General features: G+C 38.9%; 1 protein-coding gene across 3 annotated transcripts in view; it reads right to left on the bottom strand.

Annotated features, from left to right (window-relative positions):
• NCK2 (NCK adaptor protein 2) overlaps positions 1 to 27,223 on the bottom strand; it is a 90,921-nt gene that overhangs the window by 5,351 nt on the left and 58,347 nt on the right. For all 3 annotated transcript variants that reach the window (XM_065677797.1, XM_065677796.1, XM_065677798.1), the window contains one exon: positions 6,765 to 7,486. In XM_065677797.1, coding sequence (XP_065533869.1) covers positions 6,765 to 7,486 — 722 coding nt within the window. The remainder of the gene's footprint in view (positions 1 to 6,764; positions 7,487 to 27,223) is intronic.

The raw sequence follows: 27,223 nt of genomic DNA, 5'->3' as shown, positions 1-27,223 counted from the left end.
CCCAGCCTCAGAACTGCTAATTGGATTGATGCATAGATAGAAGACATTATTATCGCTTATTTTCTCCAGAATATGTTACAAAGTTTATTCTTTTCATGATCTGATTTAATTCAGTGCAAAAAATAGCAGAAAGGCTGATCTAACTCTTTTGAGAGCCATCATCCGGTGCAAAGAGATGGAAGAGCTCAAACAGCTGTTGCAAAAACCCTGAAACCCTTTATTGGCCTCAGCACAGTAACTTCTACAGGATTCAAGACCAAACAGCAAAGGCAAATGGACTTGCATTTGGCTTTATTTTGGTTCCTTCCCACTCTAACAAAGATGCAAAATGGTTAAAAATACTTATTAAAAAAAAAAATCTCTAGATAAACTACTGCTTTTAATGTTACCGTTTCAAAGTACACTGGTTCAATACAGCTTGAATTGGTTCCCTGCTGTCCTCCTTGGATTTGCTCCAAGTCTGTTTATTTTATTTACTGTTAAAGCTATTTTGTTTCAACTGCTGGCCAATTTTTCTCCCTTCTCCCTCTTAAATTAATTGCTACATTTAGATGTTTGCACACTAACTCTTCTAGGATTAAAAGCCTCACATACACCAAATAAAGGCACATCATAAATAAGCTTTAATCCCTGAAATCTATAGAAGAGTTGTTAATTCTGCAACAGAGCTACAGAGCATAGCTTCATGGTGGGGAGCCTGTGAATATTTCTGTACCATCGTAATTGGGAAGATCTAAACCTGAAGTTAAATCAATTCCTAAAACAGAAAATTGAATATTAGCTGTCATGCATCTGCAGCTCTTCAGTCCAGGTGTAGTAGTACTTTTAATTATTTCAGATTCCTTTAACTCCTGCTTATGACTAAGATGACCACAGGCTAACTGGTACCTATAACGTGAGGAAGACAACAGGTAGGAAGATGTTTCTTTTACTTCTTTGGTCAGAAACTTCACTGTCTTTAAAAAAAAAAAAATATGGAAAACTGTATCATGAAGACAAGTTATAAAACGACATAAAGGAAAACAAGTGAAACCAGGAGTTTCCCTCTTTACAATCTCCATTTGAGAATGAAACAAGGCAATTTTATCATAGATGGCAATGTTGGGAGAAATAACTCCCTCTTCAAAAGCCTTTTACTGATTCTGCAATTTGTTTTTCCCCTTTTAATCCAGTTCCATTTGGCAATGTCCTTCCTCCATTGTAGATATTATGATGCACTGACTCTTCAGACCATTCTAGACCGTATTGCTTTGAGCTCCCTAACTCCTCCTTCTTCCACACCCAGGTTTCCCCTTCACCCCTCCTCCTCCTCCTCAGTCACCCAGCCAAAAAAACAAGTTACAGCTCAAAAGTCTAAGGTCAGGCTGAAAAGAACCATCTGGAAGTGTTAATTCCTTTTTCTACCCCTTCTACCTCATTTAGATAGAAACAAATACCCTTCTTCTCTATGCAATGCTCACCATGTTCCAAAAATCAATGTTACACAGATCAGAAGCATGCATTGGCTCCATTTATTTTCAAATGCAGCTCTAATAAAATTTCTATACTTCCATTTAAAACAAGCCACTAGGCTATTTCCTTAGTTTATTTTTAAAGATAAACTTTCTTCTCCTCTCTGCTGTACTCATCAATCACGGCATGTCACAGAACATGACAAATGCTTCAGTTTTTGAACAGTTGCCACATTTCATTGCTTCTATCCAACACTTGCAGGATTAAAAACCCAGGAAAATATGGGACACCCTGAATGCTACAGAATTAGCACCTCAAAAAGCATATGAACTCTCAACCTGTGCCTCCTTCCTCTGCTGTCACTATTGCTGGACAAAGAGCACAGAAGCCAAATGCTGTATCAAAGACTGACACAAATCCAGTCATACCCATGATCCTCAGTATCATCTCATTACATCTACAGTCATCAGAATCACCTTAATACTATGCCCTGCAACCCCATTTAGGACCAGTTACTGTAATTTCATATCTGTGACACTATTGGCAGCCATTACTCCCTAATGACTAATTGCTTCTGAAATTGCCAAAAGAATTGTGTAGCTCATTCATGTTAATAAATACAACTGGCCTGAGAAAAATAACATCATCTCTGCTTTATGGGAAGACATCATAGGGCTATGAAGCAGTGGTTTTTGTCTCATCACCAGTTTCACACGCACTTGCAGCAGAACTTAAGAGGCCTGCAAGTCCCAACAGAAGCTCCCTTTGAAGTTTAAGGGTGTCTGCAGCAGAGGATCTGCTCAGAAGCTGGAAGTGTGGTGCGGTTGCCCTCCCTCATCACCAGCCACAGCCTATTACTGCTTCCTGTTAACTACAGCACTCACAAGCACACTTGTTTCCCAGGGTGAACCTGAACAAAAAACTCTTTTCCTTCCAAATTTGCTTCTCTCCCCAGTGGAATCTTAGATCTTCAAAGCACCACAATCACCTACCCAACCCAGGCCAAAAGTGTCAGCCAAGACTTGTTTGTCTTGTGTTAGGTACTACACTCAGAGAACAAAAATCTGACCACTAAAGAGCCTGCAGTTCAAAACGGGTAAGAAGTGGCTGTACAGAGACTGCAAAGATTAAACCTGCGTTATTTATTCAGGAGTGCTGCTTAAATGAGACAACCAACTTCAGTTTTTCATCAACCAAGCAGCCTGCAACAGAAAGAACAAGTCAAGCACTACTTCTAACTAGGTATGTTCCACTTCAGTTTCCTCCTTTACATCTCCAAAACTAAGGTGACATGACCTAGGTATTACAGAGCTGGCGAAAATGTTATCAGTAGGGAACTGTGGCTGTTACATAAACTATGGGCTTAAACGGCTCAAACAAGTTTACGGTTCTAATAATAGTATTTCGTAATGAACGAAGATAATCAGGCTACTAGCTACCTGACAGTGTTCATCTCAAGATATTCTCCACTGTGACAGCTTCCAAGTGTAACTGAGGAGAATATTTTTGGCTAAGGAACCTAGCTGTGAGACAAACATCTGGTAAGTTAAAATCTAGAGAAACATTGTAAAACCTTGCAGCTGCTAAAATATGAAATGGAAAAACATGACAGTCTCATCAAGCGAATACAGAATAATACAAACCTTCATCTATCCAAGGAGAGCTTTTCATAGCTCAGTAACGAGAGCAAAACTCAAAGAAATCTAAGAAAAACTTTCATACAGACAACTTCTTGTAACTATGGTGATAAAAGGCTATAGAAAACCCTAAAATAGGTCAAAAATCAGGCATGGGATTAGCAGACTCACAGTTTTATTGATTGGCCTTTTCAGAAAGGAATAACCCCTGTATCCACAGCTTTAATAGGTGGATTCATAACACAATGGAATAACAAGTGCTGGTCTGGTGGAAAGATGAGCAAACTTTGCTATGTTCTTTCTAATCAAGATCTTTTGCTCTGATCATGCAGATACTCCTGGTAACTCTTAGCCACAGCATAAACAGCCTCTAATCACACATATGAAGTATGGCAACAGCCAAAAATATATGTTATTTCTAACATCTTTATTTGCTCCATACAAAATGAGCTTGAAATAGGTATTTTATGATCTTCTTCATAACTATGCCCATTTGCTTATTGTATCGCTCTTGGCATTTCAGCAACACGCCCTTCCTCCCTCAAACCACAAAGCAGGTATCCCCAACGCTTTTATAATTCACATATATGAACAAATTATATGATGGTATGATCTATAAAGATTAGGGCAGACAAAAGTTTGAGATGTAAAATATTTCTTTAAGCATAATAAAGCCTAAAACTCTCTAGTAGTACTAAAACAAAGGAGGCCTTTACTTTACATGCATAACTACAGCTTCTCTCATTACTCAAGAAAAGCCCAAATACAAGATCTGCAAGACCAGATAGAGATTAGAAAAGGGGGGGGGGGGGGGGGGGATGAAGAAGAAAAGGAAAAAAAAAGGAAAAAAAAGAAAAAATATCAGTTCCTCAGTTCAGCACATTTTTTTTTATTGCATGTGTGCAAGAGCCCTGCTGTAATAGGAACTGAGTAAGTTTTTTGGGATTCCAGTAAGAGTTAGATGCTGGAAACAACTTGAAGACCAAATTCTCCATAAATCTTTTTGTGCTCCACAAGCAACAACTTCTCCTGCAACAACACAGGTAGCAAACTTGAAACTGCTTTAAATACAAGTGTGTCTAATGCTACGATGTCATATTAAATTGAAAGGAAATTTGTTTGCTGTAGAGGCGTACTCTTTAAGAGCAAAGAAAAAAGCCGTAGCACAGTGGTCACTGTGACATGGCATGTGCTGAGAAATGGGTGTGCATTTTTGTATTTTAAGTAATGTATTAACTTTCAAACTTCAAGGTTCTGGCACTTTCTAAAAAGGCAGAAGGAAACTGATAGACACTGTCTCAGGTAACCCCACATGCAGCATCCAGATTTGGAAGTGAGCTTCTGTCTGCTGGGCAGACACACCAAGGGTACACTGCATCCAGTACACCTGCCTGCCCCTGTCAAACAAGATGCTACTTTGAAGAGACAGCTGAACTACTGTAACTTAATGATTACCATAATCCTCCAGTAGGTTTCTACATTATAGAAGACTGCATGCCCCACTTCAGTCCCTTGTGTTGACTAAACAAACTTGATTCCTCCAAGGCTCTATCAGTCAGTCATGTTTTCTAAATTTCTGTTTTTCTTCCTGTTCTCCTTTGGTTCATTTGTATCTGGCTTCAGTTAGTGATTACAGTTAACTAAGAGCAGAAATAGGAACTTGATGACATGGAGCTTCAAACAAAGGATAGCTTGACAGCTATCCTGTCTTCTTCAGAGCAAATTCATCAACGAAAGATGCCTGAGATTTAATCAGACAATAGCAGTATTGGACACAGATCCATAAAAAGCAAAATATTCGGGACTGTTCCAGAATTACATTTATATTATATTATATTTTTGTCAATAACGTTCTGTATGATGTAAAAATTTCACTATAGCAAGAGTCCTAACTTCAGCAATAATAACAATAAACTAATGTTTTCAAAAAATTAGACTGCAAAGTTGCATTTGGATACAGAAAACCCTGAAAAATTAACAATTTCCTTGTCTTTCAGCTGTTGCTCTGCTGTCACTCTAAGCCTCTGTTCATCTCCCTTGCCAAGAGCCAACGTGCCAGCCAATCCCAAATTTCAGTATTGCATATGAGGAATATGTGAAAAGTCAAACTGAAGCCCAAATTTTTAGTTGCTTGTCTGCTAAAGAGTACCCTTTTGTTTGCACTACCTAATGCATCTGCCTCAATACCACCTCAGACTTCGACTTCATTCTGGGACCTCTGTGAGTACCTGAAATTGTTACTCAGGAAGATCAGAATCAGCAAATGAAATGTGAAACATACTTCCAAAAAAAACTATCAGGAGCTAAAAGCAGCTTTACTCCCAGATTTGAGCTCAAGCTTAATTCTATCCTTTACTTAAAGCAAGACCTTTGTTTTCCAGCATGCAGTCATGCCAACAACTACTACTGACTAGTTACTGAAATCATTTACATGAGGAATAGCATACGAGAACAGTTTTCCTGTGATTTATAGGCGATTATGATAAAGAATACCACAAGTTCTAACCAGAAATGATGAATGCAATCAATACAGCCTTCTGAAGCCATTAAAGTTAAGAAATCTTCTTAAAAACATATTATGGCTCAAACTATGTACAGTTGACACTGCTTTAATTTCTATTTGCAATCTACATTATAAACCAGGATGGCCCACAATACACACACAGTGAAACCTGACATAAAGATGACAGAAGCCTGTAGCTGCATATGTTAAACTGATTTTAGTAATATCATATGCTCAAATTAGAAGACTGTGCTATTACTTAACCATTAATTTTTAACCTTTGTATGTGAAGCAACAAGATATGGAGATATCTATGAACAATAATTTGTTTTCAGGGAATGGTCCAACAACTGAAGCAATAAATGCAGAAAAACCCTAATGGCAAATTCAGATTTGATTCAATTTTTTTTCATAGCTTTTGAAAACCGTATTAGAGAACTATTAAAATCTGTCACCTTTTCCAAACCACAGTCAAGGGATAATAAAAATTTGAGTGCCTTAATTATGAATTCTCTGGCCTCAGCATACATGAAAGGCCTTTCAGTGTAATTTTCAACCTGAACTTTCAGGATTACAATGATCCCTAATCAGTATTACTTATATCCCTCTGATGTCATCAAGGCTCAATTTACAAAGCATGTGAGCTGCTGACTTGACCCTCACTGTTGTGTATCATAATCTTAACTATTAGATACAATACTTTAGATTTAGGTTGTAATAACATAAGTAGAGCAGAAATACATTAAAATGGAATTTTAACCAATAAAGAACCCATGTTACTATTCAATTAAAAGCAGAAAACTGACCAATGCAAAGACCTCATTTGAAATTACTTTTAAAATCAAATTAATGACTAAACTTGCAACTCACAAGAACTATTTTATCTTGTAGTACTGTAAATTTGAGAAGGATTGCAGATAAGGAACACACAAGAAGTCAGACTGGAGCCTGAAATATTTACTTGCCTGTTCATCTATTAAAACCCCCTGGATAATACAGACCCAGCCATTAAATTTCAGTGTAAATGTCACTGCATTTCAGTAACAGACCAACTCTCACAAGCAGCAAGTGTATCTGTTGGTAATGCCTACATATAGGGAAGCTATTAGTGGTCATGCTTGCTAAACGAAGCATGGAGTATTACGAAGCCTGCTGGGCTGAGTACCACTTACCGAAGATTCACTATCTCTAACAAGGAAGTCTCCTTCCACTCCCCTTTCGTTCAGGGCACATTCTGCTTGGTGTCGGGTAACATTCCCGTAATACCACTCTCTTCCAGCAAACCGTCCGGTAGAAGATGGTCCCGTGTAGCTTATCTGAGGTGGATGGGAAGTGTTAATGGTAGGACCATCGCTAATGATTACTACATAGTTTTTAGGAACAAGACCAATTTGCCCTCTGGAATTTTTACATTTCCACCATTCAGGGTCATTTTCTGGTTTTTCAATGACTTCCATTGTTTCCCCTTTTTCAAAGTTGAGCTCTTCTTCTGTGACGGAGCTGAATGGATACAGTGTCTGAACAATGTGGAGTACTTTGGTGCCTTGGCCGTTACTCATGGAAGCGCCTTTCCTTAAGTTGAGAAAGCTGGGTGAATCTGCGGTTGCCTCCTCAACCTCCTCTACCACATAGTTCGAAGGAAACCAGCCAATCTGTCCATTGTAGCTACCTCTCCACCAGCCGTCGCTGCACTTCTCCATGACAATCACTCGGGATCCTTTAACAAGGGACAGTTCATCCTCCCTCTCCGCAACATAGGCAAATTTCACATAGGCTGGAATGTTGAGATCGTAAATCCGGTCGGCGCTGCTGCCGTTGGACGGGTACTCTGCGTCTGTGCTAGGGGTGGGTGAGGCGTCTCTTGCACTCGTCTTTCTCTTGGTTTTTCCCAAACCTGTCCAAGAGAGAAACGTAAAGTGGTCACTTGGACTGTTCATCTCCAGATTGCAAACGCTGGATTTTAGTGATGTGCTGCTCCATCACAACACTGTTAAATGGAGATCTCTTCTGTAACATTACATAGAAAGAGTAACACCTTTAAGAGATTAACATCCTGCTGATGCACCATTAGCTAAGCAGCAATCTATGTTGCAACTGCTCCGTTTCCTTCACAGAAGCACCAGAGTTTTAACACACTTAAAACCAATGGTTTCTTCACACTACAAGAACAGCTAATCACTGGAACGCTGTGCAGCTTGCTGTTATGTCTCTTAAAAATCCAGCCAAAAGATCATGCCTTTTAATTTTTGTGATGAATTTGGCTTAAGCAAAACGTGAAAGAAAATCTACAAACTATCACAGCAACAAAAGCTTAAGTTTCTCTGCAGATTACATTTTCCTCTCTTCATCCTTCAGTCAGTCCCCAGGCAGCTACAGCTGCAACTCCTCCCTCTTGAAACATACACCTCTTTCATCTACAGTTCATCATGTACTGTAAAAACATAAACCTGACAGTCAGGAAGACCATTTGCATACATTCCCCTATAATCTGTAAATTCTGATGTACTGTTGTGGCTTTAATTATAGCATGAAATACAATGTACAAAAGAAACAACAATAACATTAAATACATAACTTTTTTTCCTTAATTAGAGGAACCATTTTAATGTCTGCTTAAATGTGGAACTAAAACTGCACAACACGCTTTGTGTACTTTCCAAACTTCTGCAGCAGACTGCTTAAGCATATATAAAACCCAGAAAGATAAAGACAAGTAGTCCTGCCTTGTGAAATTCACTTAGAAAAGTTCTGAAGAGAAAAAACATGAAGTCTCAGGGTAGTACAAACCAAGCAACACACAGTATGTCATGCAGGCAACAGAAAGCAGAAACCAACACAGAAATAGGAGCTTCTGTACTTTTCTTCATGCTCCTAGAAGCCTTGCTGGCAGCTGAGAGATTCACTTGAGACACAATGAGTACAGGCTGATCATGACAGATTGAATGGGAACAAATAAATAAATAAATAGGACTTAGCTTTTCTTGCTTCCAATAATCAGATAAAAATGAAATAGCATGCATCTCCTTCTAACAATTCAGGACTATTTAATCTGGCCACTCCACTGCTGAAAAGTGTACTTGCTTTTTTAATATATATATATAGGTACATGAATATACAATGGATAACTTCAGCAAAGTTGTTTATTCAGTGAAAAACTACCTGGTTTATTTCACAGGGTTAGCTGTACAGCACAAACAGCACACACAGGACTACATGGGGACTGCTAACTAGAAGGGTTAAATACATTAATTAATACAGTCTGCAGATCTCAAAGACAGCAGAAAATTCCAATGATCCTAAAGTGTTCCCTGACCTTCCCCAGCAGCTCCCTGCTTCCTGCAGGAGCCTGCTTATATCCTAATGTCATTCTAACTACATCATTTCAGCCAAGAACGCTGGTGGCTGCACTTTCATGCAAAACGAGGGAGAGCAGCTTATTGTACTAGGGGAGACAATCACAGGAAAAAGCATGTCCAAGCAAGCATTAATCGGAAGCTGGCCAGGCTCCCATCTCTGCCAAGACTGGAAATTTTCATCAGTTTAGAGATCATTTTCAACAAAAAGACGAGGATGCAACAGAGCTAAGGAGCATTAAATTAGGTTGATATAAACAAACACAACTTCTGTTAGGAAAGAGGGGAAATTACTTGTTATAACTTCATGGAAAACAAGGAACTGTTATTTCAATAGATTCACCCTACATAAAGCTCTACACTGAGACTGAATCTTCCAGATTAAAAGCTTAGGTATTGATGTGCTTTGTAATGGAGATATGCAGCACCACTTCCTGGAATTACAGCAGGAGAACTAATAAAAGAAAAGAAAAGCCCAAGCAGATGATGAAGTAGCTGGCCAGGAGAAAACAAACTGACAACCAGAGCAGAGAAATAACTGTGAAATATGGGGTTGTGGTGTGATAAGAGAATGCCATAAACTGAAAAAAAAAAAAAAAAAAAAAAATTAAAAAAAAAAAATGTTGACAAACAGGTGAAAAATTTGTCAAAAAAAAAAAAAAGTCTGAGTCTGATAAAGTTATTTAAACATTTAGCAAAAAGTTATCATTCAAGCACTTTCTTTCACTTAGATTTTTATAAGTTGCATCTTTTCCCACAAACCTCCCAATACTACATCTGGTGCTTAAAATGTTCCTTTCTGTCCACCCAATTCAACAGAAATACTGGGGAGGAGGGAAGAGAAATAATCAGAAACTTCACTTTTTTTCTTTACCAATAAAGGCAGTCAGAGCTCTTCAGTTTAAACTTTTAATCTAACCAAACTTTCAAAGGCTGACAGCATGATTAGCCTTTTGCAATAGCAGCGATGTGCACCAAATACTGTGTTTCCAGTTGGTTTGACCAAGGTAGCTAAGTATGCAGAGACCATCTGCAGCCAAGCACAGCAAAGGGCATGCACAGCATTATCTAACTCATTTTTTTCCGCGACGTTACAACATTCATAGCTGCGTCTATGACAGAAGAGGAAACAAGTTGTTCCATGAGCAGAATAAAGGAAATCTGTTCCTGTTTTTCTCCTTACACCTCCTGCCGCATTATTCCTCCTTTGCCTCCCCCATCTCCTGCGGGATCCACAGTAAGTCCCTTTACGCTACTGTCTTCATTCCCAGGTCTTCCTCATACCTCCAGCTCCCCACTGCCATCTCCAGACTGCCCTCACAGCACACTCCATCTCCTGTGGTGCTGCCCTCCCTACCTTTGTGGGGCTGGCCAGCCAACCTAGGCACCCAGCACCCCACTGCTTTTCAGCCCTGCATGGACTGAGCAGAGCTGGGATTGCTCTGGCCTCTACGCCAGTGAGGGACACCAGCAACAACCCTCCCAGGCACAGAGTTGGAGAAACCTAGTTAGTTTACCTCTGCCAGTCTGTCAAGTTTGCTTAAAATTGGCTGAGTTATCAAGGGTGGACAGATGGATGGACAATGACAGCTGACTCTAACAGCATGACTGGTGTAAGCTTCATTTCCTTAGGAAACAAGTCTAAAAATACAATTTAGTAGGATGGCTGGTCATAGCTAAGCAAGAATAAAGTTAGGACAATTACAAACTTCGTATGCATCTATGACAAAAATCACAACTCCATTAGAAAAAAGAAAGTACAATCTACATGACTCATCTTTGGAAAAGTAAACACTGCCATTACTCATTACTAATCGAAATGCTCACTCACTATTATTTGTAAGGGTAACCCTATCATGTCTGAATGGAATGAAACCCACATAACGAATTTCATGGAAAATCAAACATTCATGCATTTCAGGAGTCATATCTGGAAGAGTCAAATATACTCATGATTGCAGCCATAATTTTGTTATTTTTATTGTCTTCATTTTAATGAAAATATATCTACTAGTGAAATACAACTGTATTTTCCCATTCTGATTCATTGGTCACAGTTCAACTGAAACCATAATCCTTTGTAATACAACTAGTTGTTAAGGAAAAACCTAAAGCAATGGATTAGCTTTCAAGTGAAGGCAAAAGAGTGGGAGCAAAAGCATTGCAGAGCAGCAGAAAAATTGTAATGTTATGGCATTTCATAGGAAATAATGCTGCTCACAGTCTACAGCTGACCCACACTGAGGTGATTCATTTGTGTTCTTAGAAACAAGTTGCCAAGTGATGTGAGAAGGTTTAAGTTTTAGGTGGATATATTGCTGAGATAAAAACCATAAAATGGTTAGCGTCATTTCCAGAGAAGGGATCCATGACAAATCCTTCTCCCTGCAGTGAATGAAATCCTCTGGCCCCAAGGTCAGTCCTAGGGAGACTCAAGAAATGTGCCTCCCACATTACTTCATGCCCTTTTCCTTTACTCGCTCAGTTGCAGCTCTGAAGAATAGCTTGTTTTGCGAGCAGCAGGCTGAAGGAAGACCAGTTTCCTATGAATTTGCTTCCTGTCTAAGTCCCCATTGTGCAAACCCCAGCTCTGCACCCTTTCGTTACCAGCTTGTCCCCCTGATGGCCTTCCCACTGTACTTGCAGGTTTTCCAGCTCACACCTACAGTGCCTGCTCCATGCAGCTCTCCCAGACTTCCCACTTTATGGAAAACTCCCTAAGCTCCCCCAGGAAATGCCTTGAGCCCCCCCTCTAAACCCCAAATCTCAAAGTGGTGGAATTTGCTTCTGGTCACTCACTTTCGGCCTGATACTGTGACAATGCCAGTTCCTCTGTCTATGTCTTCTGTTATGCTCTGGCCCAAAGTTTGGCCACCCGTCAGACACCACAGATGCCCCAACTGCCTAGCCTTCTCCTGCCAAAACCAAAAGGATTTTCCTGTCCTCCTTCTGCCTTCACCAAAGGTGCTGAAACAAGGATGCTTAGCTACCATCTTTGTGAAAATTGGTGCTTAGGGTAAAGAAGTTTCATTATGTTTAAAACTTTATCCTAATACATACTTTATCAAACACATAACATTTGCATAAAGGTATTTTTTGACACTAGTAAAAATTCATATTCAATTTCCTAATTATGGTTTATATTACATACTCCCTTTACTAGAAAAAGCCCATTTACAAAACATTTTTAATGGTTTAATACCTAATTTTAGGAAGACTTATTTGATGATTCTTTCCATGCTCCTGTGAGCTGGTGTCCTTGCCTGAAACAGATGAGTAACCACATTTTGTATTTTAAACTGCTTTTGCTGATCCCCACAGGTAAAAGAACAGATTCACTGATGTGGCTGTATAATGTATTTCCACAGGCTTTTCTGTACTCACATTTATTTCATTAAGTTGTATTTAAGAATAACACACACTAAACACTGATGATATTTGCAGTCAAATTCTCTAGCATTTCCCTCCCAAGACTGCTCCCTAATTTATTACATCATATATAGCTTAACTTTAAATAGACTAAATACAGTTGTGTTTCTTTTCCAAAGGGATTTTAAGTTTTTTCAATACCTCAGATTATCGACTTTTTCATCCTCCCATCTTCCACATGTAAAAAAGGTCAGTAAATACCCAAAGCCAAGTTCTGAAAAATAGCTGGCAATGAGTCTAGTGTCATCTGAATTCTCCCAATCTGTCTTTCCTAAAACCTTCTCTAATGCATAAATCATGATCAAAAGTATTTTCTGTAGCTTACCCTGCACATCAAATCAAATTCTCAGGATAAAAATAAAAGGCCTTTCAGAAAAAAAAGTGCAATACAAGAAAACTGTAATGCTTTGAGAAATGATACATGTAACATTTAATTTCCAAAACAGAATTCCTCAGTCCCAAACTCAGTAAAAGAAACCATATGCCACTAAATATGCCAAATGCAACATTTTCAGAAGCCTCCGGCAACTTCTTATTAAAAGATTGAAGGCCATTAAAGAAGGACACCCTCCTTCCCTAAGTAAGTGGCTTTTAAACTATAAAGGCTATTACAAAACCAATAAAAGAATCTTAACCAAATTCTTGTAAACTACTTCCTCTTGAAGAACTAGATTTTTCACTAAATGGTATCCTTCAAGTATCTTGTATCAATGTAGAAGTAACTAGTTTTAGTCTAAATATACAGCAGGAATATAACATCAAATGCCGCTGTTGATGCTGGCAATGCTGTTACCTTCCCTCTCCCCGTGGCAATTAGAAAATCAACTTTTAATATTTTCTTTTATTGCTATATTTACATCTTAATAGATTCTTTTTCATAACAAGTCAGAACTGATTTTTGTACCATGTTCTCAACCTCTTGTGTTTGAAATTATTTTCTATCAGTTATTAAGTATTATAACAAAGCTGTAAATCAACAACAACAACAACGGTATTATAAGGATCATTAAATAGATATCTTGAATTAATAGCGCATCAAATACCACCAGCTACTTTCTCTCACAGTCTGTTTACAAATACAACAGCTTTTCCTCTATTAAAAACCTAAATTATGCTGTATCACCTAGTCAAAACACAGGAACTGATACTAGAGCTGAATTAAAAGCACACTTACATACAGTCAAAACTAAAGGTGGGTAAAAAATAGTGTATTTCATTTGTATGCCTCTAAACCAGATTTTGCAGATTCATTTTTTAAATCCTCCAGAAATATGATGCTCTGCCCACCTGAAAAGGCAGGCAGAGCTAAGGAGGATCTCTGCCTTCCCACTAGCCCCCACACTACCCAAACTGGCCATGCCATCCACAAAGAAACTTGCTCCGCCGTGAGGTTAGTACTCAAAAATCAACCCATGATCATGGTTCTGTCAAAGGCTGACTAACTGGCATGATTTTAGTGAGATGCATGCAACACTGGGCTTATTCTGATGAGCCAGCAGGAGTCCTGTGGTGCTTTGCAGGGCTGAAGTGCTTCCCCCCTCCTTGCTTGGGATGACACCCTGGCCCAGCTTCCCAGTCCGCACTCCATGGCAATGCCTTTGAGCACTAAACTCAGCTTCAGCACTTGAGTTCACAGCTATTCAGTATCGAACTGACCAATTTATAAAGTCAAAGGTATTGAAAAGAGAAGGAAAAAGGGAGAAAATCCTGGGAGACGTTTCCTTCAGCTTCTGCCTTAAATCTTACCCATGCTGCCCCAGCTCTCACGCAGGCTGTCAAGGCATGGGTTTTAAACATAACACAAATATTTGAAAATTTATTTCTGGGAAAAAGTAATTTAAAAATTACCCAATAACTGAAATTTCTTTATGTTACTGGTCATTCTTCTCCGAATTAAAGCAAACAAACAAAACACAACAAAGCAGTTACTTTACAATTTGTACAATTTGTGTACTGCTACAGTAAAATGCTTTAAACAGTTACAACCTGCTTTGTGCTTAAAAAAAAAAATGAAATCAAGCCACCACAAAGATCATAAGTACAGTATGTGTTTTATCAAAATATTTTCATCAGATTTTTAAAAGAGTATTTTCTTTTTAAAAAATAAACCCATTATCATTCTAATTGAAACAAGGCACTGCAGAGCTGCAAAATTTAACATTCCTGAAATCTATTCAGACAGCTTCCATTAAACAGCTGAAACATTCAAGCAAAACAAGTCTGAGGCTGATAAGTTTAAGGAAGTCAAACAAATGAGCTAGGAGAACTCCAAGTATAAATACCCAGAGTAAGAGCTTGTTCAGATACTGGGTCATAATAGTCGCCCCTGAAAGAGCAAGAAAGAATATTTCAAAAATAATTTCTGCTAATCTTAGTGATTTAAAAGTTAAGAAATAAGATGGAAATACATTTGAGTTCCCCAAACTGAAAACCAAGTTTTACAGAGCAGCTCTCCTAGTTCTAAAAATCTTCCAAGAAGAGGCAACCAAAAATTCTTATTCAATGTGGTAATCAAGTGTATTGCATTAGAAGCAGCAGAACCAAGTAAGTTTATCGAAGCATGTTTTTTTGTGGTTTTGTTGTTGGTTTTGGTTTTTTAGAGGTAACATTTATTCAACATTTTAGTCAATTTTTACTTGAGATATTCAAAACCCCTATTTTTCTGGGGCATTTCAGTAGGATTGCAATTCCACCTGCTTCATACATATGCAGTTAAAAAAAATGATCCTTTTCTGTTTACCAACTTATTCATCCCAAATACGAAGGCTCTGAATTATATTGCATATTAATGCACTTGGTTAATAAGTACACAAAGGGTACAGTGTCTTTTTTAAAACAAAAAAACCTTTTATTAAGTTGTAATTAACTTTCCAGTAAAATCCTTAGGAAAAAGCATAAAACTATGTAAATTAAGTAATTAATTCACCCAATACAGAGATAAACACATAACTTCTGGACAGCTGGAATGTCCAGATCAGACACTCATTCAGCTTTGTAATTTATTATTAATAATTTTAAATAATTTTAGACTAACTTTGGTTCTTTATTAAAAAGGAATTCAGCAGCCTGAGGTTTCTTCTGTTACACAGAAAGAAGAACCAAACATTTCTGCATGTTTTCAGCTTGTAACCTCCCACCCCTTCTTCTCCCCCTCCACCTACATGTTCATTTTCCAAGTGAATGTTCAAAGGCCAAGATCCATATGGTATAGTCAGTATCTTAGAAACAACATCTCCATCAATAGTACTCTTTAAAGGACACTGCTATAAATTCCAGACACCTTCAACTGCATTTGTGATACAGAAATGAAGTTTTACAGCTCTATTAATGACTTTGTGTATCTTCTTGAAGAAGCACAATACCTAAAAAACACTGCACTAGAACAAATCAGAAAATGGAAACTCTTCTTTAAATGTCAAAGTCAAACTCTGACATTTCGACAGCCAGACCACTTTATCTCTCTGTTTTTCAAATACAGGAATATGTAGTTTTCAAGTTCCCCATACATCAAGCTCTATTTAGTATGGAGGCTTCCATGAAGAAATCAACTCAACAACTGTATTAAAAAACAAGTACTGCATTAATTCCTGTAATTCAGACTGTGTTAAGCATTCCTATCTTATCAGGAAAGGTACATTCAAATTCCAGTGCAGACAATGAGTTTCCTGTACCTAATGAATTTTAGAGCAAGAGGTTAAAGTGACAGATGTACTACAGGCACGTATGTGGACAGAGTTCTTCCAAGGGCGCCAAACACATGATACAAAGGCTTCCATCAACCGCCTCATGTATGTTCATGTATGTTTCCCCAATGGAAAAGTAAAGTAGATAAACTCGTACCAGGAAACAATAAAATAGCATTGAGATTTTAAATCCTCTATGGAATAGCAAAAATGGTCATCTCTGTCTCAAACAGAAGGCATATAAAATGAATGGGGTTTCTCAGAAGCTGTAGTTCTAATTTCTGACTACAAGTTTAAATTGAAGACAGCTTGCTTTAAATACAGTTTTTGCTTTCAAATAGAGATCAAAGATATCTCCACCTACTTTGTAATTTTATTAAACTGCTTTCTTGATTTTGTAGGATGCCCTGATAAGAAAAAATAACCATGTACAATAAACCTAGAGCAGCCCTATCCTTCCACGAACAGACACATAAGGTATGGGAAGAAGATACAGTAGCCCTGCAGGACTTCCCTGTGCTTTCTGTTCCCTTGATTCAGAGAAGAAGAGCTCCACCATTTTGCCCTTCCTTCATAAACACATACTGACAAAGAAATACCTTTCTGCATGAGGTGCTCCAAACTGTTTACCTCAATACAAACTCTTGCCCCTCAGAAAGTATAGAATAGCTTATATTTCCCCTCCTTTTCTAGCATTTGATGGGAAGATGACTTATATTTAGTTATCTTGCATTTATATGAAGTAAAAGAGGTACACAGGGCAGCTCAGGATACAAACCCAGCTTGCCAGCATGAACCCACTCTTTTTTTTCGTTAAAAAAATAAAGTGAAAGTTACAGCAAGACTATCCCAAATGTAAGGTTATGGCTCTCCAATTTAAAGACTCTTCCAGCTGAGATGGAAACATTCTATTTCGGATATGGACAATTTTAGTGCTAACTTGGTCTTTTCGCTTCTTGTTTGCTCACATTAGCTCTCAATTCTGTACATGAAAATGAAAGGCCTAATAGGTGTTAAAATTGCATACTGAAGTTCACATCATCAATCCCAAACCTGAACAGGTAAATTACAAAGCAGTAACTATACAAACCCTTGACTCAAAGAAGTGCTTGAAAAGTCAGTGATGCAAATACTGACCAAAGGGCAATCTCTCCTAGCATCAAAGAGCTCAGGATAGTCCCTCCTGAACCTAACATAATCAGCTACTCGTTAAGATTATAGCATTTTATTCCAGTTGGCCCATGCCAACACCAAGCATGATGTAAAGCCTTGGCAAGTCTACTGTAAAGGTCAGAATGACAATACTACGCTATACTATGTTGTCAAACTTTAAATACTGTGTTACAAGAAAATCCAAGGTATCGATTACTTTTATCTTTGGAAACCTCAGAACTCCTTAGAAGCCTGTCACAGGCACTGCAATTTTACTCAAAGTTTCCTTCAGGAAATAAAACCGAAGTAAATGCCACCTTTTCTTCACAAACTTCCTCTCTGAATTGCAATGTCCATAGCTTCATTAATCAAGGGCTCTCAGGTTATTTGCAACTACATAAGTAAAACCAGACCTCTCCATTACTGAAGAGGAAAAAACGGGAGAAAACAGCTAACTTCACAAAACAGCCCATCCCTCTGAGGTTTGGCCCTCACAGCCAAACATAAAACCTCACAACTCACACACAAACTAAAGCAATTTCTTCTGTGGATTAAAACTCAGTAATGAGCTAGTAATACAGTAATAGATTTTGCTCCTGGTCTGGAGAACAACCTCCTGAATTAACAACTAGAAAAAACGTCTTACAGGTTTGCAAATTGGTAGATCCCATGTACAAGAACAATAACATTTTCACTACATCAAAATACACTTTCCCCTTCGTTCCTTCACCTTTTCGTTCATTTACAAGTGTCAAAGACTGCTAAACAGGGGCGATGGCAGGGACAGTGTAGAGTTTAGATGGTTTACAGCCAAAGCCCTAAATCAATTTTCTGGTGCAAAATACAGCTACAAATAGTCACCCACTAGAAACAGCACCCTGAATGCCCACCTGGACAACCCTCAACCGCAAAAACTACTAGTAAGTAAACAAACCATGCATTCCTTTGAAGTGACTCTCAAAGAAAGCCATTTCTGCTACTGGAACCCTCCTCTTTCAAAACAAAGAGAGGCGGGTGTTTTCTCTCACATAGCAGGTTTACTCTGTGTGTCTGCATACGTTACGCACCATCTCGATTCCTGCTTTACAGATGTGCTCCACAAAACACAACATTTTTGAGACTCAGGAAAAGGAAGGAAATCTTCTCTGGTGCATTCTAAGACAAAGCTCAACTTTTTCGGTATGAATGCTAATCTAGTAATTTTGTTTGCACAGCATGAAAACATGTCACAGAATGGTCACCTATTGTTCAGGTTTTCAAAAAAACCTGAGAAACAGAAAGCAAGGAAACCCGAGCGGGACCACACAGAGAAAAAGAAACAAATTTACACTCCAAGAGACCCTGGCAGATGAAATGCGAAGACAGCCCAAGGCCTTAAAAGAAAAAAGGAGAGATCCAGTAATAATGAAAGGCTTATTTGGAGATGCATATTGGAGGAAATTTCCACATCTAAATGAGAATTCCCTGATGATGCTAAGAGCGTAGAAAGCGTTGCCACTGTCAGTTCAATATAGAAAAATCGCTTGCTCTTTAAGTCATTAGGATTCTTTGGAAAATGGTGTCCCTGAGAGTACACACTCTCAGGTTATTGATTTTTGCCAGGCATCTTAGTTCAGTCTTTAGAAGAGTGACCCAGCTATACACAGCAAACAAAGTATGCACAAGACCTCAAAACCAGTTACTGCTGACTGTTTCTTCTCTGTACCACCCTTATGCTCTAAGCCATGAAGCCAAAGGTGAGGACAGTATACACAACACACAACGACTCCATTTTCTGAAGAACTGTGGTCACTGCATCCCCCCCATAAGCACATGCTTATGGGAAAGGTCCAACCCAGGCAGCAGAGTGTGATATACTGGCCCTCGCTGCAGTCCCAGTTCTGCTTCTTCAGAAGACTTCAGTCCTCCCAGGAACCTAAGGGGAAAGGAGGACAGAAGAGAACACAAGGCAAGAAATCCAGTACATGACATGAAAAACTTACACTATTTTCTCTGCCTGGGAAGAAAAGACATAATTAGGAGATTGCTTGAAGGATTTTATTCTATGGAAAAAAAGAAACATCTAGAGTTGAGGAGACTCAGACACAAACTTTTAACACCAAAAGGCTCTGCTGCCGCAGCTGGAAGAGGTGTAGGAAGAGCTACAGGCAATGGGGTGACTCTCTTTAACAGGGAATAATGAAACTATCTGAGGAGCTGATTTTTGGGCTTGCTCTAAGCCAAAAATGATAACATGTTGAAGTATACCTGGCTCAGAGAGGTGCAAAATCATGGGTCCATGAAGGCGACAGCCAAGGGAAGTAATGCCAAAGCCACCAGTACACGCAGCCACACTGGGTTAAGGTGACCCTTTCATCTTTTCAAAACATAATTATGACTAAAAGACTAATTTTGAAATCTGTAAATGTCAAATTGTACCTCTCAGCACACACACACTGCATGGGGAGTGGAGGAGAGAAGTACCTATTACAGTAAACTTTACAATACAATACAATGACCAGATTTATTCACTCAGCATTGACTAAAACCAGCAAGATTTATTTACACCTTCAGCCTTGCAACATTTTATTGCAACCATCATATTAGAAAAATCTGCTGAAAGGTAGAACATAACATGCTTTCTCTCATATTATTCTCTGTTGGTGACACGGACAGTGGGATTGAGTGTGTGGGATTGAGTGCGCCCTCAGCAAGTTTGCATATGACACAAGCTGTGCGGTTTGGTTGATGCACTGGAGGGAAGGGATGCCATCTAGAAGGACCTTTACATGCTTGTAAGGTGGGCCAATGCCAACCTCATGAAGTTCAACCATGACAAGTGCAAGGTCCTACACCTGGGTCAGAGCAATCCCAGGCACAGCTACAGACTGGGCAGAGAAGTGATTCAGAGCAGCCCTGCAGAGAAGGACTTGGGGGTGTTGGTTGATGAGAAAATGAACATGAGCCGGCTGCAGTGTGTTCTCGAAGCCCAGAAAGCCAACCGTATCCTGGGCTGCATCAAAAGGAGTGTGACCAGCAGGTCGAAGGAGGTGATCCTGCCCCTCTACTCTGCTCTTGTGAGACCTCACTTGGAGTATTGTGTGCAGTTCTGGTGTCCTCAACATAAAAAGGACATGGAACTGCTGGAACAAGTCCAGAGGAGGATGATCAGGGCACTGGAGCACCTCCCGTATGAAGACAGGCTGAGAAAGTTGGGGCTGTTGAGCCTGGAGAAGAGAAGGCTGCATGGAGACCTCATAGCAGCCTTCCAGTATCTGAAAGTGGCTAATGAGGATGCTGGAGAAGGACTCTTCATTAGGGACTATAGTGACAGGACAAGGGGTAACAGGTTCAAACTTAAACGGGAAGTTCATATTAGACATAAGAAAGAGGTTACTGTGAGGGTAGTGGGGCACTGGAACAGGTTGCCTAAATTAGTGGTAAATGCCCCATCCCTGTCAGTGTTCAAGGACAGGCTGGATGGAGTCTTGGGCAACATGGTCTAAATGTGAGGTATCCCTGCCCATGGCAGGGGGGTTGCAACTAGATGATCATATGTAAAGGGTGGGTGTCAGGATGATGGAGCTAGGCTTTTTTCAGTGATATCCAGTGACAGGACAAGGGGCAATGGGTGTAAACTGGAGCATAGGAAGTTCCACGTTAACATCAGGAAGAACTTCTTTACTGTAAGAGTGACAGAGCACTGGAACAGGTTGCCCAGGGGGGCTGTGGAGTCTCCTACACTGGAGATATTCAAGGCCCGCCTGGACAAGTTCCTGTGTGATGTACTGTAGGTTACCCTGCTCTTGCAGGGGGGTTGGACTGGATGATCTTTTGAGGTCCCTTCCAACCCTTGGGATTCTGTGATTCTGTGATCTTAAGGTCCTTTCCAACCCCAACCATTCTATGATTCCATGATTCTATATATTTGTCTCAAATTTTTGAAGCAGCAAACCCTTTAAAGAATCCATTCAAATAAATAATTAATGTCAGACAAACTTCAGCAGAATACAATGCATGCAATTGTAAATGGAAAAAAGCACAAACTTCTCCCACCACCAGCTAGTACTGGAGCCCAGGGCACTGCAACAAGCTGCAGGTTCTGCTTTCACTGCTGCTTTTAGCTTTTCACCTTAGATCAAATAAAGGACCTGATGCACACATCTGTCAGAAAAGGTTTTTTTCATCAAGCAGACACTCTGCTTGAATCATTAATCTGTACCTGGACTTCTCCAGAATATTTACCAGCTTTCTTTCATTTCAAGTCCTGCAGGTAACAGAAAAAGCATGAAATTTGTTGGTTAGACTTTTTATTTGGTTGCTTTGGGTTTTTTTTGGGGGGAGGGGGTTGCATTAGTCTTGTCTGCAATTTCAGATTTTTTCTCTCTTTTTAAGCACATGTCCCTTTAGAAATTATAACACAGGTTTTATTAGTCTTATTTTAGTTCCATAGAGCACAGACTTCAATTCCTTTAATGATACTTTCACTGGAAGTAGTTGATATGCATAATGTTATTTAAATTTTTACATGCCTACAATAGGTCCATAACCATAAATTTGTGAGATGGTTTTTTTTGCATTCTGGGTAACTATTAACATGCATAATAGTAACAATAATTCAAAATGAATATATTATTCGGCCATTATGTATATATCAAATTGATAGTAGGACAGCAGACCCTACCATGTAAAGCAATATCTTCTTGTATCATTTTCCATATGCAGAGCTACTGCTACTGAATATATCTCTAGATCTTCAACAATCAATAATGAAATGAAAATAGATGCTTAAACGAAGTCAAAGTTTTGATGATGATCACGAAGCAGATACGTTTACAGAAAGAAGCAGAGCATTGGGATTCCTTATTATACAAATCACCTGCTACCACACCGCTGGTATCAGCATTGCCAGCTCCTAACTCCACATGCTCTAGACAGGAATGGAAAAAAATCTCTTTCCTGTGTTCTGGAATAATTTCTCTTTTCTCCGCATCTAATGACATTAATCCGTGCAACCAGACTGGTCTATTATTACTGTTAAGATGGAAGAAATGCAATTGCTGCAACTTTTTTTATCCCAAACCACCACAGACGACACAGAGTTCGTATCAGCTTCTCTCACTACCGCAAAACCTTGTTCCTCAATCTCATCACTGGTGAAGAGTCACCACTGTTGCCACCCTGCCCCACAACAAACATGCTTATTTTGAGCAATACAGCTAAAAAGAGGGATGCAGTGCAGCTGAGAAAGCGCTTTTACCAAGCAATTTCAAACATGGAATAACGATTTTAACACACAGATTCTACACGAACCTGAGCAGGAATTTGTGCTGTACATAAAAAGTTCAGCTACTTCTCTGCAAAGATTAGCTTAAATTACTGCATATCAACTGCTTGAAAGTGCCAATACAGATGACATACCATCATCCAGTCCTCCAAGAAACATGACAGACATACCATTACTGTCATGCCCACATTTTCTGACAAGCTAGAAAGCTTCCAAGCAACATAAAGTGTCACAGGAAAAAGACTTTTATTTGTGCTAAATTCCTACAACGGGATTTTACTGCTTATTTCATGTAGAGATGTTTGGATTTCGTATCACTCCTTCTTCGAAATCTTTATACATGATAAATAACTTGAAAAGCAGCTACGTACAGTAGAAAGTTCTGAAGGCTGGTTCGTTACTTATTCTTTTAAATCAAATTTATAAAATTCCTGCTCTTGAGTGGAAAGATCAGCATTTCTTCTAGGTCTATAACAAGAAATTCCAACAACACTGGGAACTCGAAGTTCTAAAGAGATTAAAATAACTTCTGTTGTCTTATACGGCAGTTCTGTTTTTATTAACATGAGCTCTACAAGGCATAAGAGGCTGTGCTATGCAACAGTGAACTTAAACAGTGATTCCATATTTGTTCATATTTCCACCATTCTTTCTTTTTGTAATAAATTTTACACCCACAAGGTGTCCAGAAAACGCTGCAATTTAAAACAATTAACAATATTTTCAACCTAACACTTGGTCATACTACCGATTTAATGTGTTTTCTGTGATCTTGCAGCAAATATGGCTAAGTCGGTTTGCAGACAAACACAAATTCCTCAAGCAAAGACTATGAAATACTGTGTATGCTTCCTTTAAAAACTAGTGCTGAAGAATGGGAAAAAGTTCAGTTAAAAACCACAACAATTAAGAGTAATGTAAGTAGCTCTCACCAATGAAAGACTTCAGCAGTAATCAAATTTCAGATGTCGAGACAAGATTTAGAAGCAATCTGTTCGATAATTAAATGTCACCTTGTACAGTTAAATCTAGCAGCACGCCATATCAGAACTACCAAAATTGGGCCATTAAAGTATTTTTAAAAAAGAAAAAAAATCCTCAAAACCAAACCAAAAAGTAAAGATCACTAACCCACACATCAAAGCTGAAGGCAGATTACTTGGAGTGTAAGGTTTCATGCTACATGATCATGTTATGCAGAACTATGATGGTAACAGTTTAAGCACGAGTGGAAATACTTGTCTCTAAAATGGAAGCACACCAAACTTCTTAACTGACAGTGGTTTCCAATGTTAAAGAAAACATTACATTGAAAAGATGACCTGTTCTGCATATCTGCTTGTAGCAAGAAGTGTTTGTCTGAAGAAAAAAGAGCTAACTTCCTTGGTAATTTGCAGAAAGACACAGTGAAAGATGGCATTTAGTAGCTCTCAAACAGGCAAATGTTAAGTTATAAATGTGAAAAAATCCCAGGCGTTTTCATATAAATGAATAAGAACAATCAGGGGAGGAGAAAGGTGTAAAACTACTGATTCCTGGAAGCTGCAGTACATATAGCACTTGGGAACTGCTGCACTGATCTACAGATTGACCCAGGTAGGCACGGTGGAGGCTGACAAACACAGGAAATACTCCTGGATGCTCACAGACTTCTGAAATAACATAGTAGCAGTAGTGATGCAAGTATAGACTTGGTTCTGTACTTTACATCTCAATTGGCAGTTCTTACTTCCCACATGAAAATTTGGCACACTGAGTAAACTAAAACTAAAAAGTTACTGAAATGTTTTGCTGACTTACAGAAGCTTAATAAAGAAGTGATATGAAGGATCTCTCATGTGACTTAAATGCCTCTGTGAAATGTTAGAGATTACTGTTGTTTGCCACCATTGTCAACAAACATCTCCACTGTTTCTATTGTTCCTATGCATTCTGTAAACACCCCTCCTGTATTCTTGGTGTCTAACCTCTCTTTCAATACCTTTTAATAAGCTTTCTTTATTTTGCTGGGCATCTGTTCAAAAACCCACACCAAGAACCAAATGGAAATGTTTTTAAAGTTTCTTAAGTGGCTGTTCACTAAAGGCAGAAGGCCAAACACCTTTAAAAAATCCCTATTATGCAGTGCTGGTTGTGAAGCAAAAGCAGTAACATTCATAAAATCACAGACTGCCACGAAAATGGCACCCTGCTGCTGGATCACACACATCATTCACCCATGGACATGCTGCTGCCTGGGGAGTTGTGCTGTTGCCAGGAAAATGACTTGCAAAGGGATGGAAAAAATGCAGGAGTTTTATTTTACTCACACAAACAACCGACTTCTGAATTATTTTCCCTTCCTTCAGATAAGGTTTCTGTTCAGCGTGACAGAGATGAGCCAGCAAGTATAGCTCATCTTTGCTGCAGAAGGGGAAACCCATGGAGCCCCACTCAGAGCCAGCTCTGGGGGTGGTGCTGGCAAACACCCGCTGCATCCAAACGGGTATGGGAATTCCTCTCCACCCCCAGTGCATGGAAAGAATTATGCCACAGAAAATTACAGTGTGGAAGATGCATGCTGGAGGTCTCTTCCTTAGTAAAGCTTAATAGATATGTGTGAAAAATACGCTCCTCACAAAAGAAATACTGTACAAGGAAATTATTTTAAACTTCATTATAATGAAGATGAAATTTTAATCACAGGACTAGAAGCTGTCTTTTGCCTTAAGAATAGTAATAATTACCAGATTTCATTCAACATGAGCAAACAGAAGACAGTCATTTCAAATGGCTAAATTGCCATTAACTTTTAACTCGCAGTATCAGTCAGTTAAGACAAAAAAGAGAATGAGAAGATGAATCATTTAAATCACTTAATAGGTGGCCTATATGCTACATTTCCATAATTAAAACTGGGCCATTGTAGCTACGGACCCATCAGAGTTCGCTCAAGAAAGGAATTTTACATTACACAAGTAACACATGTAAAACAGAGAACCAATATGGACAGCCACCAATAGAGAAATTACAAGACTTGAAATGTCTTCATGTCATGTAAGGAAAACAAGTTTTGGAAGAACTCCCCAGTCACAGGACTAAAAGAAGATACAGTATAATGGTATACACCCTTAGAAGGGGAAAGAAAGTGGTGCAGAAAAGGTTACTGCTTTGTCAAAAGATGTAGGATGATCCAAAAGTATCTCTTCAGAAATTACTGGGGGTCATTTGAGATTCGAGGTGAGCTGTTTTGCAGTCCACAAGTAACTGATTTAATGAATGCATGCTAAACAAGTGTCAATCAGCATTTTAATGTGCACCTGGCATCTAAAGAGCTGGTTCTGAAGACATTCTAATGCCTGAGGTTCTTTTCCAAAAATACTCAAGTGCAATGGAAATTCCAGGAACCTCAACACATTCCTGAAAATGGATTGATGTTTTAAACCATCAAGCCACATGTTCTAAGTACCCACATCGCCATTAACCTTTCACCAACCCCAAGCCAAGCAATGGCAAAGCTGATGAAATTCTATTAATAAAGTATTCAAGGGCTGAGATTTAATTAATGACAGTCAACAGAGTTCCGGGAAAATTAGTTTTCAGCATCAAATAGGCATGACTTCATTCTCTGATGAGATTAAAAGTTTTCCTGATAAAGGCAACTTCACCGAGGTAGTAAACTCTCGTGAAGTATTTGGCTTTTTATGTATGAGACACCAATAGTATTAACTGGTACTATAAACTTTCATTAGAACACAGACTACATAGATTAAGTACTATTTAGATGATGCATCTTCAACAGCCAACTATAGGGACTATTAATTAAATAGTAATAGCTCTTATGGGGCCTGCCACAATTTGAACTATGGCTGGCACTGTTTGTATTTATGGAATACCTGGAAGTATAAATCAAGCACCGGTAATTACTGTGGATAAGCATAAAGAGTGGCAGATAGCTACAGGCAATCCCATAGACAACACACTACATCATTTGTGCGATAACAATGCTTTCAGATGAAATATGTTTAAAGACAAGGAAATGCAACTGATTAAGGAAGAAGTAGGAAAAGTGCATCTGTATGGGAGCAACCATTCGCAGGAGCGCAGCAAGTAAGAAAGGCGGGCCCAGGTATGTCAGAGGGTTCTTCTACTTAAAGCCCACTAGCCTGGCTACTGAAAAGGCTATAAGCCTGCTGTTTCTCTCGTGAGACTTCATAAAACTTCTGATTAATTATTGACTGATTATTAAGTCAATTTATTTATTTATTCTTACCTGGTATTTCAGTAACAGGTTCAAGGTAAAAGTTGAAACAGATGCAGTTTACAGACTAATACTCATGACCACCATTCCCACCTGTGCTGGGTTAGCGGGTATTTTAATGTGATTTTTTCTTGTGATCTTAGGAGAGGCATGTTTGATTAGACATTAGACATATTTCTATAAAGAGAACTTGAGAACTTGTTTGACTGGGCACAGCAATACTTTCAAAAGCTGTTTCACTAGATCAAGCATCAGCCTCGCAATTTGCAAGCCTTTGTTCAAGAAGAAGTGCATTCTTGATGGCTGCTCAGAAGAAAGGATCCTCTAAGGAAGGACACAGGCTATCCTTGTTCTGAATGGGAAAATACTGCAAGACGAGCAGTACTTTAGTTGAGGACTCTGACCCAGGGAAGGTAAAAATATATTCGTACAGATACATGGTGCACAGCACAGACACAAGTTTCATTATGCTAAGCATAAACTATAACAAAAGAAAACAACTCTTAAG

This window comes from Lathamus discolor, chromosome 4 (assembly GCF_037157495.1).
Source record: "Lathamus discolor isolate bLatDis1 chromosome 4, bLatDis1.hap1, whole genome shotgun sequence".
NCBI classification, from domain to species: Eukaryota; Metazoa; Chordata; class Aves; order Psittaciformes; family Psittacidae; genus Lathamus; species Lathamus discolor.
The sequence above is the reverse complement of the archived record's forward strand: the minus strand, read 5'-3'. Positions and strand labels throughout refer to the sequence as shown.